The sequence below is a fragment of the Miniopterus natalensis genome, chromosome 12 (assembly GCF_054644295.1).
Source record: "Miniopterus natalensis isolate mMinNat1 chromosome 12, mMinNat1.hap1, whole genome shotgun sequence".
Taxonomy (NCBI): Eukaryota; Metazoa; Chordata; class Mammalia; order Chiroptera; family Miniopteridae; genus Miniopterus; species Miniopterus natalensis.
Window position 1 is genome coordinate 71,574,457 of NC_142092.1, and position 14,130 is coordinate 71,588,586.

General features: G+C 62.8%; 1 protein-coding gene across 1 annotated transcript; it reads right to left on the reverse strand.

The window, feature by feature from the left end:
* Nucleotides 1-3,673: 3,673 nt before the first annotated feature.
* PRRT1B (proline rich transmembrane protein 1B) lies at nt 3,674-6,984 on the reverse strand. Its single transcript, XM_087822568.1, has 3 exons — nt 6,391-6,984; nt 5,485-5,625; nt 3,674-4,174 (listed from the first exon to the last, which is right to left on the reverse strand). Exons 1-3 carry the CDS (start codon nt 6,982-6,984, stop codon nt 4,025-4,027), a joined length of 885 nt encoding a protein of 294 aa, XP_087678694.1. The 3' UTR covers nt 3,674-4,024.
* Between the last annotated feature and the right edge of the window lie 7,146 nt (nt 6,985-14,130).

Below are 14,130 nucleotides of genomic sequence, written 5' to 3' on the forward strand. Positions count from 1 at the left end.
GGGAGAGGAACCAGCCGTGTCGCGCTGGGGTCGGCACAGGCGTTCTCGCCGGCCGTTTGTGGTGTGGCAGGGCCTTGCGGTCGCTTTGCGGTTGTAGGTTGCCAGGGACCTTGTATTACTCCCGTACCACTTATTATATTGTTCATGTTGTATTACGACCGTGAGCCTACCCTCGCCCACCCCGAATGTTAACAACTTTTCATCAGATGTCACCACGGAGCGAGGGCGGCTGGGGAGTAGGGGGAGGCTTGCCACAGCTTTGCCGGACGTGGGACTCGCCAGGATGCAGGGGACCCCGAGTGGCCAAGACGGTCGGCATAGAATGGGCACAGGCTTGCCCCCGCCGGGTGGCTCGGTTGGTTGGGGCGTTGGCCTGTGCACCACAGGGGTTACGGGTTCAATTCCGGGTCGGGCGCAGACCTAGGCCGCGGTTCTTCGCCTGGTCAGGGCGTATGGAAGCCAAGCGAACAGCGTCTCTCTCCCCTTTCTCCCCCCCTTCCTCTCTCTATAATCAATAAAAACACGTCCTTGGGTGAGGGTTTTTTTTTTTTTTTAATGGGCACAAGGCTTGAACGGACACGTCACACAGAGAATCTGAAAAGCACATGGTAAAAGGCTCACGTCACTCGTCAGGGAAAGGCCGTGGAAGCCGCAGCGAGACACCCACAGTGTCACCACCAGAGCGGCGGAAACACCGCTGACCAGCACCGGGGTTGGGGGGGACCGGGAGCACCTGGGACGCCCCGTGGCCGGCAGGGCGGCCCCACAGCCTCTCGCTGGGTCCAGCGCGACACAGTCCCAGCTTCCCGGGGGAAGCCCCTCCGTACCCGGGGGCGAGCGCCTCTGTGCCCCCAGCGCGCTCGCAGACAGGTCTCCACCCCTCTGAAATCGGGGCGCACTCAACCCAACCCTCTCTGGGCTGCACACAGTCGGGTTGGCCCCGCCGCCTCCCCTCCTCGGCGCTTCAGCACCGTCTCTAACTACGCCGTCTGCTAAGTGTCCCCCACGCCGGGCAGGAAGCCCCTGGAAACGGACTGTCTCCCCCCCACGGTGAACCCCGAAACTGGGGCTGCGGAGCCCAAAGGCACGTGCATTCCCTCCAGCTATCCTTGATGAGGCGCACGAAGACCTCCGTCACACTCAGCCGCCCGGCGGCCTCTGGGCAGCTTGGAACCTGCTCTAGACTCTGTCTGCACGCGGGCGCACGTAGGGATGTGGCACACACGGCCGGCCGGTGCCCTCGGTCTGTGCCAGTCCTTGACCCGTGAGCGGTCGGCCTTCCTGGCATTTCCCCAGCCTGGCGGGCAGTCACCGCGGGGTCTGAAGCTGCGCTCCTCGGCCGCCTGGGACCCGGCTCTCGGTCTCTGCCTGTGGCTCCCCGGCTTTGAAGGGGCTCCCCGGCCCCCCAGGCGCCCTCGAAAGCTCTCTCCCAATAGGACTCACTCTCTGCTTAGCTCTCGAGTCCGTCAGGAATTTATTTTTTACATACGATTTGAGAATCACTTTTTTCCAACCCGAGAGCCAGCCGAGTCCCCGACCACTCAGCGAGAGCGCCGTTTTGACGGGGAGCCCACTTCCCGCACACATGGGGGGCGCTTCCCGGATGGTCGGGGGGTCGCCGGCCCCCCTGCGGCAGAACCGCGCCGACCCGCGTGCCGTAGCTTCATGGCCAGTGTTGGTGTCTGGTGGGGAGTCCCCCCCATGCAGCTTCCTCTCTTCTTTAACCTTCACCTGAGGGTATTTTTTCCATCGTTTTTCAGAGTGTAAGGGGGGGAGAGCCATCGATGAGACACATCCGCCGGTCGCCTCCCGCGCGAGCCCCGAGCAGGGCCAGGGATCGAGCCGCAGCTGAGGTTCATGCCCTTGGCCAGACTCGCACCCGGGACCCTCCAGTCCGCGGGCCGACGCTCCAGCCCCTGGGCAAGCCGGCCACAGCCCTCATTCAACCTTCTAAAAAAATTGTAGGTTTTTACACACTTTCCTTCCACATTAAATTTTAAAAACATTTTTTGTCATGGTTTTAAAAATCTGGTTTTCTCATTGGGATTTCATTAAATCTCTAGAAATGCTGGATATTTTCATATTACATCTTCCTATCCAGATATTTTGCTCATATATATATAAATTTTCTTCATTTGGGTCCAGTTCTTGTCAAACTTATTCCTAGATCTTACTGCTTTTATCACGATTGTGAGTGGAATTTTTTAATTTTTTCCATTTTAACTGATTATTGCTATTGACTATCAGATTTATTTTGTACCCAACTATTTTACTGAGTTATCGATTTTTTTTCATTGATTCTTGGATATTACAGCTAGAAAATCACCGTCTCTCCGGATTTTCACGCTACAGATCGCACTGTTTTGTACGTTGGCTAGAACCCTAAAGCCGCGCGGAGTGGCAGAGACGCGAGGGGCGCCGTGGGGCGTCCTGGTTATAACGGGCGCGAAGGCTCTAATAGTTCCCCACTCGACGTGCCACCTGCCGCGCCCTCGCCGGGAGCGGGGCCCACGGGCGGGCCAGAGCCCGAGCCCCCTTCCCGCGGGACCTCCCGGCTGCTCCGCGCCGGTGAAGGAGCTCCGGCCGGCGGCTTCCTTCTGCTCCGATTTCACTGGAGAGTCTGGTGGGAGCGGCTGTCGCTGTGGGACTGCGCCGAGTCCTCTCCGACATCGACTGGGCCCTGGGCAGCTGCTTCCTCTCCTGTCGCGTGGTCCTCATGCTGGTGGCCGGCGTGCCCACGGGCCCAGCGCGCAGCCTGGTCCTGCCCTGGCTCCCCACGCGCAGGGCTGGGTCGGGGCCTCGCCTCCGCCCGGGTGTCGCCCCTGAGCAGCCCCCAGGGTGCGGCGAGCACAGGAGAGGTGAGCGGTCACCTCCGGCTCGGGGCTCCCGCCTCCTCTCCGTGCAGATGGTTTGTATTCTGTTGAGTCACAGGCCCCTTCGAGGATCTGGTGAAAGCCTTGGGCCCCTCCCCAGGAAAGCCCATGAATGGCTCCCCATCTGCTGATTTGGGGGTTCCTGGCTGTCCTGCAGCTCACGGTGAGGCCTCTCTCCCTGCTCTCCCCTCACCTTTGGCTGTGGAGGACCCTCTAGGAACCCCCAGTGCTCACCGCGAGCCGGGCAGTGCGCTGAGCACCCACAGGGCCCCTCCCTGCGACCGCCCACAGCTCCGGGCCGGCTGTGCTAGGGCCCCACTTTACAAATGAGGAAACCCCGCTTCCCGTGAGCAGCGAGGAACTCGGAGGCCAGGACTGTTCTTGGGGCTTAGACTGGACCAGCCAAGAAGGTTACTGTGGGTCACAGTGGCCCCCGCTGGTGAGCCGGGGGCAGGCGTGGGGGCGGGCCCAGCTGGGGGGCCAGGGCCCAGCTGGGGGGGGCAGGGCCCAGCTGTGGACGCCGCTGCTGGCCCTTGAAGGAGTCGGAGGGGCCTATGAAGCTCCTTCCAGGGTGTCCTTGTTACTGACCAGACACGTGGCCTTGGTTTCTGGACGCGGGGCCAGCATGAGCCTGTCCTGGGTTGGGGACAGGCCCAGGGCAACCAGCCAGGAGCCACCAAGGAGGGAGCAGGCCACAGGGAAGCAGGAACCGGGCCAGTGTGCGCTGTGATCCCTGAGCAAGGCTGCAGGTAGGGAAGCGGGGGCCGGTGGGGGGAAGGGGTGCAGCGTCCTTCCGTCCTTCCTGACGGCACTGAGGAGCAGAGCTCTGGTCCCTCTGACCGTCCCCCAGGAGACGGTGAAGGCAAGGGCCGCAGGCCTGCCAGCAGTCCCAGGAAGACCTCGGGAGGCGGCACCAGAGAAACAGGACTCCAGGGGCCCCCATCCCACAGCTGGGCCTGGGCCCTGGGGACACCGCAGATTAGAACTCTGTCCGAGGCCACCCGCAGGGGTGCCGAGCCCTCCAAATCCCACCCTTGCCTGTCCCTGGGTCTCCTGTGGGCAACAGATGGCCACCAGCAGGGATCAAAGTCCACAGAAAGAGTCTGGCCACGGTGGGTGTCTCTGGGCATCTCCGAAGCAGCCACCAGCCCTCACGGAAAGTAGAGAGCCATCAGCACGTAGATGACCCAGCTGGTGGACACGAAGACCCCGAAGAACAGGCTGAACAGCACGAGGGAGCGGGCCTTGCGAGAGGCCTCCTCGGCCTGGGCCAGGTCTCCCCGGCTCAGGGCCGCACGGGTCTGCAACGAGAGGACACCGGGTGAGGGTGAGCCAACCCGAGCCCCCTCCTCCCCTCACTCCCTCCGGGGGCCACACCATCGGGCCAGGCCCCAGTGAGCAGCTGGGGTGCCTGCCCAGGGGCAATGCAGGTGATTCACGGCTGCCAGCTCCTGGGCACCTGCCATGGGCCTGGCATGATCCATACCCTCGCCCTCGCCGCCTACAATCCTCAGGACACCCCTGACATCGGTGTCTTTGCTGCCCTGGCTTTGCAGATGGGGAAACAAAGGCTCAGAGAGGTTAAGTGACTCGTCCAGGGCCACACAGCCGGCGGTGGAGCCAGAATTCACAGGCAGGTGGTGGCTTCCGGAGTCCCACCTCTGAGCTGTCCTGAGAGCTGCCCCCTCACAGCCGCGGCTGGCTTATGACCGGGGGCTTGACCAGTGAGGGGACGTCAGGCACGGCCGGGTCAGCCTCCTGCCGAGCACCCCAGGGGCACGGCCGGGTCAGCCTGGGGAAGAGCCCAGGGGCACGGCCGGGTCAGCCTCCTGCCGAGCACCCCAGGGGCACGGCCGGGTCAGCCTGGGGAAGACCCCAGGGGCACTGCCAGGTCAGCCTCCTGCCGAGCACCCCAGGGGCACGGCTGGGTCAGCCTCCTGCCGAGCACCCCAGGGGCACGGCCGGGTCAGCCTGGGGAAGAGCCCAGGGGCACGGCCGGGTCAGCCTGGGGAAGACCCCAGGGGCACTGCCAGGTCAGCCTCCTGCCGAGCACCCCAGGGGCACGGCCGGGTCAGCCTGGGGAAGACCCCAGGGGCACGGCCGGGTCAGCCTGGGGAAGACCCCAGGGGCTTGCCTACTCTGCCTACTGGACCCTCCTCCACTGTCCACTGGCATCATGGGTGCCCAGAGCCTAACCCTGTGCAGGGTAAAGCGGGGGGGAGACGGGGGCCATCCAGATGGAGGTGGGTGGACGGGTGGATGGATGGTGGTGAACAGATGGAGACTGGAGAGGAGGTGGGGGGTGAACAGACAGGTGGGCAGAGGTGGGTGGGTGGGAGGAATGGGGGGGTAGTCTCCACCCCAGTGCACACCTGCCCCGCTGGGAGGGGCCCCTCCCTGGGCCTCAGTCGCCCCACCTTCACTGTGAGTTGCTCCAGCCCAGCCCCAGAGCGGAGCTTCAGCCGCGGGGCAGACGGGAGGGCAGGAGGCGTCCGTCCAGGAGGGACAAGGGCCCGAGACGCTGGCAGTGACTCCCGGACCCCGCCACCTCCCGAGGGGCTGGGGGAGGGGCCGCCCACAGGGAGGGCTGCACCCAGGGCCGCGCCCCTACCTCGTGGGAGTAGACGATGGCGATGAGCCCGGTGAGCAGGCAGCAGAAGAGGGTCACCAGCACCGACTCCATCAGGTAGTCCCTGGGCAGGGGCCTGTGCTCCACCGCGGCGGGGCCGGGCACGCCGGCCATGGGGCTGTACTGCGGGGCGCAGGCCGCGCGTGAGGGAGCCAGCCGGCCGGCGAGGACGGACACAGCCACCCTCGGCCCCACCCGGTGCGGCTGCAGGCCACCCGGGCCGGGTCAAGGCCCCCCTTCTGCCCTCGCCGCACCCCGTCGGCCACCCGCCCCGGGGGCCCCTCAGTTCTGCCCTGTGCACATTGCTCAGCCACCGTGTCTCATCCTCAGGGGCTCCCGGGGACCTCTAAGCTCCCTCCGAAGGCAGCCCAGGCGTTTTGTTTTATTCTAAGTCAAATCCTACCCCACCCAGAGGCCTGGCCCCTCACAGTGGATCCCACCTGCCCCTCCTCCCCCCCCCACTAAGCCGAACCACCACCACTCCCCAAACACTCCGGCTTGGCCACCCTCCTCGCCAGAGTGCCCCTCCTCCTCTTCTCGGCCCGAACTCTCCTATTCATCCCTCAGAACCCAGCTCAAATGCCCCCACTCCTGGGAAGCCTCCTGGGCTCCCCCGCTCCCCAGGCTGAGGTAGCGCCTCCCTCTGCAGGGCTGAGGAGGCCCCACTGCAGGGTTGCTTATGGTGACTTCTCACTGTCTGTGAGCCAGACTCTCCCACCCAGGGGACAGGGCACGTGGGGGCAGAGTGAGGGATGAACGAGCAGGGGTGGGTGGACATCAAGTGAGGGGTAAGTGGGAGGCAAGGGGTGAGTGGGGGTGAAGTGGCCACGGAGCGGGCATCGAGCAGGGGGTGAGCAGAGTGACCAGGGCTGGGGGTGCCCTACTCACCATGGGGAAGGGCGCGAACAGCTGCGGCGGGGTGGGCGCAGGGTAGAGGGGCGGGGTGGGCGGCTGGTACAGGGCCTGGGGCGAGGGCCCCGGCTGGAAGACGACCGGCCCCTGTGGGAAGGGTGGGTACAGCAGGTGCACGGCCTTGGGGTCCGGCGGAGGTGCATAGGGCGGGGGATCGCTCACGAAGCCAATGTTGGAGATGCCACCAGCTGCCACCTTGGGCCCCTGCCTGGCATCACCCTCGGCCTGGGCCTGGGCCTGGGTGGGGTCCGCCGCCGAGGCTTCGCCCTGGGCATCAGCTGGAGGGTTCTCCGGGGCTGGGGTGCTGCCCCCGTCTGTGGCTGCTTCCCCACCGGGCCCATCCTCATCTAGGAGCTGTGGGCGGCGCGGGAGCTGCGGGAGCTGCGGCAGCTCAGGGGGCCGGGGGGCCTCGGGGGCCTCGGGGCCAGTTCCCCGTTTCGTGTCCGCTCCTGGGAATAAATGACAGATTTGATGAGCCAATGGGCCAGGTGGGACTCCTCCCTCCAAGCCCCAAAGCAGCCCCTCCAAGGAGAAAGTCACGATGCGATCTGGCCCTTCACCTACCTGCATTTGAGCCTCTCCAAGCTGGGCCCTCGAAGGACCTTTACTTTAAATGTAAATGGTCTAAATTATCTAATCAAAAGGCAGAGTGGCTGACTGGATAAAAAAGCAAGACCAGCCTGGCCAGTGTGGCTCAGTGATTGAGTGTCGACCCATGCACCAAGAGGTCACCAATCTGATTCTGGTCAGGGCACAGGCCCGGGTTGTGGGCTTGATCCCCAACAGGAGGTGTGCGGGAGGCAGCCAATCGATGTTGATGTTTCTCTCTCATTGATGTTTCTATCTCTCTCTCCTTCTCTTCCTCTCTCTCTAAAATCAATAAAAATATAATTTTTTTTAAAAGACCAATCTATATGCTGCCTACAAAAGACGCACTTTAAAAAAAAAAATCCCCCTTTTTTCCCCCATTGATCCCCTCCAGCCCGCATCTGCCACCCCGCCACCCCCAGGCCTCCACCACACTATTGTCTGTGGCCATGGGTTATGCATATGTGCATATAAGTTCTCCAATTAATCTCTCCCCACCCAGCCCAAAGTTAGTAGAACAAAATGATGATCAGGGTAAAAATAAATGAAATACAGGCTAAAAAATACAATAGAAAAGATCAATGAATTAAAGAGCTGGTTCTTTAAAAAGATAAACCTTTAGCTAGACTTGCCAAGAAAAACAGAGAAACGAGAAACCTCAAAATCAGAAATGAAAGAGGTGTTACAATTAATACCACTGAAATATGTACAAAGGACCGTAAGAGACCACCGTGAACAACTACGCACCAACAAATTTGGCAACCTAGAAGAAATGGATAAATTCCTAGAAACATACAACTACCAAGACTGAATCAAGAAGAAATAAAAAATCTGAACAGACTAATTACTAATAAGGAGATTAAGTTATCAAAAACACTCTAACAAAAGTCCAGGACCAGATAGATGGCTTCACCGATGAATTCTACCAAACAAAAAATTAACACCAATTCTTCTCAAACCCTTCCCAAAAATAGAAGAGGGAACACTTCCAAACTCATTTTACAAAGCCAGCATTACCTGAGACCACAACCAGGCAAGGATGCCACAAGAAAAAATTACAGGCCAATATCCCTGATGAACACAGATGCAAAAATCCTCAATAAAATATTAGCAAACAGAATTCAACAATATACTAAAAGGATTATTATATACCATGATCAAGTGAGACTTATTCCAGGGATGCAAGGATGGTTTAATACCCACATATCAATCAATATAACCACAGAAACAAAATGACAGATAAAAATCATATGATTATCTCAATAGATGCAGAAATCATAACAACAAACGCTGTTATTTCAAGCCACTAAATTTTGAGGTGGTTTGTTACGCAGCAAAAGCCAGTCGGTAACTGACGCAAAGTTTTCTCCTGCAGCCAGTGCCCAGAGCGTTGGAAGTGACCAGAACAAGGACAGGAGAGTGGGGAGGAGGCAGTGGCTGAATAAAGGGAGAGAGAACAATGGCCTGAGCCAGGATGGAGGCAGAGGGCAGATGGGATGTGGGCAAGTGGATGGACTCAGGCAGCACTGAGAGGGTGCCCGGGCCGGACAGTACCCGGAGGCGAGGAGGGGAAGGGAGTTGTCCGGAGTGACAGGGCAGAGCAAACCTCTGTCCTCTCCTCCCTCAGTGCCCAGGGCGGGGCTGCTGGCCGCTGGATCTGGGATGAGGGTCTCCTACAGCCAGGGTGCAGCTCAGGGCCCAGGCCGCCTGGGCGGCTTCACCCCTCTGTGCCTCCTGAGTTGCCTCCTCCTTAAAAACACCACCTCGGGGTTGTGGGGATTAAATGAGTGTGTGAGGTGAACCGAGCAGGCTCTCCATTAACAGAGGGAAAGCTAGAAGGTAAGAAAAGGCAGGGTGTCTGGCCAGTTTGGGAAGCTGTGGGGGGGGGGGGTGCATGTGTGTGTGTGGTGGAAGCTACTGGGCACTGAGGTCCACGCTTAAGGTCAGAAAGGTTTGTGGCTGAGTTTGACCCACAGAGCTGGGCTCTCCCCGAGGACCTACCTGAGGGCGGGGTGGCACCCCCAGGCACCCCCAGCCAGACCCGGGCCAGCAGAGACCCCACTGGACACCCTGGGGTTTCCCGGGCAGCTCCCAAACGCACCCACCCAGCCTGGGGCTGGAGTTTTAGAGTAAGAGAGGCAACAGCTCCACTGGGGCGCCCTGGGGAGCCCGGGAAGCGCCGTTCGCTGCCCAAGCCTCAGGTCCCTCGGGCGCCGCTGGCTGACTCAGTGACGCAGCTCGGGGCCAACACCCGCACCCCCCCCGGGGCATCAAGCCCCAGCCACCTCTGAATCTGCGGCCGGGCAGCCCCCTCCCCGCACGAGCTTTTACTGAGCCCCTGCTACGGGCCCGTTTTCCGCGAGAAATGCAACCCGGTACCGAAACCCTGCGGGGCCGCCCTACGGGGTGCGCGCGGGGCCGCGCGGGGGAGGGGCCGGGCGACAGGCCACCACGCTCCCCTCCCGGCCGCTGCCGCCAGGCGCCCGGCCCCCCGCGCGTCCGCGTCCCGGCGGCGGCCCCGCCACCCACGCGCTGGGCCGGGCGCCCCCACGGGAACGAGACAGCGCGGCCGGCTGCCCCCGAAGCCGAGGGTCGAAAGGAACCGCCGGTTAAAAACGCTGGGGTGCGCGCAGGCCCAGGCGCCCCGAGGGCCCCGCGCCCGCGCCTCGGGCGGCCTCGCCGGCTTTTCCCTTTCTCCCCATTTCACGGAGGCGGCCGCCGAGGCCCACGGCGGGTAACCCGAGCCTCAGCCCGCGCCCCGGGGCTCAGACGGTCCCGCAGCCTCCCCGGGCCCCGCCCCGCCCCAGTTATCGGACGGTCCCGCAGCCTCCCCGGGCCCCGCGGGGCAAACGCCCGGCCCGACGGCGGAGACCGGGCGGCGGAGTAAACAAAGGCGCGGGCGGGGCGCCGGCCGGGCGCTCAGGTTCCCGACACCCGAGCCCCCGCGGGACACTGCGGCGGGAGGAGACCGGGGGTGCGGGGCGGGCGGGGGCACCAAGGGTCGCGGGCAGAGCCAGGCGGAGCCCCCGGCCCCGCGCGTCTCCGCAGCCGCGTCCCGAGAGGAGCGGAGGGTGGGAGGAATCGAGGGGTCCTTCCCCGCCCAGGAGGCGCTGGCACCGCCGCCCCGCCCCCACCGCCCCGCCCCCACCCTTCCCCCTCCCCCACCCCTTCCCCGCCCCCACCCTTCCCCTCCCCCACCCCCTCCCCCACTCCCTCCAGCCTGGGAAGCCCCGGGGCGGGCTCGTCGAGACGCAGAGGGGGTCTCGGTTCACCTGGTTGGGGGGGGCCGTCGGGGTTCCCCGAATGAGCCTTTCCCTGGGTGCGCCCGTCTGCCCCCCTCTCGGGCTCGTCCCCACGCCCCGCCTCGGGGTCTCTTCCCCCCGCTTGGCCCTGCGTCTGGGCCCCTGTCCCGCGTGGCCCCCGCCCGCGCACTAAGGGCTTCAGCGTGGCCGGGGGGGAGGATGGCGCGCGGACGAGGGGAGTGGAAAATGTCCCCCAAATTGCCCTGCTCGAGCCCCTGCTGCCGCCCTGGGGGGGGCGGGAGGGCTGCAGGGGCCCCGGGGCCACGCCGAAGCCGCCCCTTCCTCGCTGCCTGGGGGGCACGGCCCACGCCGCCCCGACTCTCCGCGGCAGCCTCCCGGGCGCCCCGGGGCCTGAGCGGGGGTGTCCCAGGGCCCGACTGGGGGCCCCGCGGGAAGAGCCTCCCGCCCCTCCGCCCGCGGGCCCGCCGGGGGACCCCGGGAGCGCGGGGTCCCCGCGTCCTCACCTGTGTCCATGGCGCGGGCGGCGGGCGGGGCGGCGGCTCCAGCCCGGGCTCCGCTTTCGCCGCGGGTCGGGTTTCCCGGGCGGCCGCGCGGCCGGTTAATAATTGACCGCCCGGGTCGCCGCGCCGCCCGCCGCCGGGACGGGGCCGCGGTGCAGACGCGGGGCCGCGGGGGTCTAGCGGCCGAACCCGGAGCGAGCCGGGGGCAGGAAAGCGGGGCCCCGTCGGAGCAGCGCGGTGACCGCACCCACGGGGGAGGCTCCGCCTCGCGGGTCTTTGGAAACAGCAGAATTACGTGCACGAAGCGCCTCCTGCAAAACACTCGGGGAGCCCAGCGGGAGCCCAGCGCTGACCCCCCGACCCCTCAGCCAGGAGCCCAGGGTCAGCACCGCTGGTGACACGCGGGGACGCGGGGTGCCCCGGGGTGCACTGAGCTGGCGCCTCTCCCCGGGGCACCCCGCCCGGGCGTGCACACCCCAACACACCCTCTGAGCCCTCGGGCGGGCCCAGCGAGGGGCCCTCTCCCAAGCACTGCGAGGTCTTCCCTTTTCATTAGAATTTCCATTTGGCTTTTAAGATCACATTCCCCTCCCCCCAATATCTCCTTTGCTGTTACCCCGTCTCCTCCACGTGCTTTCTCTTCAAGGGGTTTTGAAAACTTGTTGCTTGAAAATAATTTCGCTCAGCGGAAAGCTGCCAGAAGGGCACACGCGCCCTGAGGATGTCTTTTCTAACATAACTTTCCTGCGTGGGGAGTCCGGCTCAGGGCGGTGCTGCATTCAGGGGGCCCGGCTTCACTTCTGGGGACACTTTTTTTTTCAATCCTCACCTGAGGGTGTTTTTTCCGTGGCTTCTTCAGAGAGAGTGGAAGGGGGAGAGAGGCGGGGAGACACATGGATGTGAGAGAGACACGGCGGTTGGCTGCCTTCCACACGCGCCCATCAGGGCCCGGGATCGAGCCTGTAGCCCCGGACGTGCCCTTGGCAGGAATCAAACCCAGGACCCTTCAGTCTGCAGGCTGACTGTCTAACCACTGAGCAAACCGGCCAGGGCCGCGAGGACATTCCTCGTTCGAGGGCCTGGACATCCTTGAATGTGGCTGCATTTCTTTTTCTTGCCTCGGATCGGAGAGACGGGCGCCTGGCGCGCTGACTGCCCGCACCTGCTCCCTGGGCTCTCGTGACTGCAAGTCCACTCGCAGCCCCAAGCCTCGGGCAAGCCCCGGGACACCTCTGCTCCTCAATTTCCCCATCAGGAGAAGGGGGTGACCATGGGACCCACACCACAGGGTTTGTTAGAACTAAAAACAGAGCCCGGCCGTGAACATCCCCCGAGCAGACAGAACCAGTTCCGTGGAGCTGAGCTCAGTTGAGCTTGTTTTGCAAGACTGACTTGATCCGGGTCATTTCTTGCTCATGCTGCTGGAAATCACGTACAAAAACAGTTTCCCAAAAGTGACACACGGTAACCACTGGCCAATTTACTATCATTTAGGGAAAGTCTAAGGTACCCGATCCGCGAAAGGAAGTCGCTGCCCCTCGCAGCGTCAGCTGCTTGGTGCCAACACGCCTCTGAGCCTCATTCCGCATTTCCGCGGGAGTGCTCCCGGTTCCCAGCTGTCCGGCGTGTGCAGAATACACTTCGACTAATTACTGCTTCAGGGGCTCGTTGGTTTTACTTTCCAGGCTTTCGACAGGTGGTTGTGAGGCTCGGTTGCTATTAGGACACGTAACCAAACGTTTAAGTTCATGCTCTTCAGCCACAGCCGTTTCAGGCCAGGAGAGCAAACACCGGGGGCCAGGACCACAGTTTCCCCGCCAGAGGGCTTATGGGTGAGTCTAGTTTTCCCTGTCTGTGTGTATCTTTTTCTCCCGTGGGCTTGGTTACTTCTGGGACTAGGAAAATGGCAGAAAACGCTACTTGAGACGTTAGGCACCTGGTCAACTCAAAGTGCCCAGCGCCGGCTTGTGTCCCAGGAGAGCTTAAAGACGAGACTGGAGCAGACACGTTTCTGCGGGCGGCTGGAGGCCAGTGGCCCTGTTTCCTGTGCTTGAGTGAACTTGAGGGGGTGGGGGATGGCGAAGAGAGGAGCAGAATCCCAGAGGGGCATCACGGGTCACTCTTACAAGTTCTGCCTCCCCTGGTTTTGAGAAACCCATCCGGAGAGCGACAAGTCTCAATCCCAGGCCTCATTCGGCCACGTCAGTGCCTCGGTGCATGGCAGAGGGGGGGGGCCAGCAAGCCAGCATGGCCCTGCCTTCATAGGGCTCCTGCTCTCCGGACGAACCCCAAGCAGGGGCCTGCAGAATCCACTCCGTAACTGTAGCTGTTAGGGGCTCTCTAAGAAGAATGCCCAGGCTGCTGAGGGCAGACTAGGCTGGCCCCGTCCAGCTAGGGAGGGGCCAGAGCGTCTCTGGGGGGGGGGGTGCTGGGAACAGTCAGCTGGGCACAGGGTGGGGTCTGGAAGGGTGTGCAGGCCTGGGCGTGGCGGGAGTGTGGGAGCTAGATGAGGTGGGGGGAGGGGGGTGATTGTATATGAACGAGGGGCTCCCTTTGCTGCACCTAAGAACTGGCTGGCGCAGGAGGGGCAGTTCCCCGCCAGTCTGTAAGGGCCCAAAGGCAAGAGCATCAAGGACACAAAACATAAGAAAATAATATGATTAACTGTGAGGAATGGATGCCAAGTAAACAGTTACAGAATCAAAGAAAGCCCCCAACAGGCACCTCGTGGGGGCTGGGCCCTGGGCCCGCGCGGGAACCTCACGTGTTGCTTCCCTGTCCCGAGTCTGGCTCAGCTACTCCACAGTATTGCTGCCTCCACCTCCGTTCTGTTTGGCCAAGCAGCCTGCACACCTGAAACTGACACCAGCCCCTTCACACACGCGCATGCCCCAGGCGGCAGCCCAGTCACAGCAAATGTAAGCTCCTGATACGACTTCTCCAGCAGCCCTTGGGACCAAGTCTCCCCTGCCCCCCCCATGTCTTATGCAGCCCTTAGATAAGACCCCCCCTGGGGCTTCCCAAAACTCTCCTCTTTTGGTTTGAATCGACCAATCCAGCCCTAGCCCAGGAACCCCAAAGCACTCCACCCACAGGCGTTAAGGGCCCTGCTCCCCGTCTGCACTCTGCCTTGACCGCCCTGTGGCCCCTCGGGTGGAGCCCTGTGCGTCCTCCAGGACCCGTGAGTAATCACTTTCCCTATTTCGATTCCTCTCCCCGCCGGCTGCCCACCTTGCTCACTCTCCAGCACCCTGTCCCCCACTTACCAAATGTTAATTTAACAAAGTCAGAACATTCCCCCACTTGGGAAGAAAGGAGACAGTGACCACATCACTGCCCGAGTCACTCCGCAGAGGCAAGGCTTG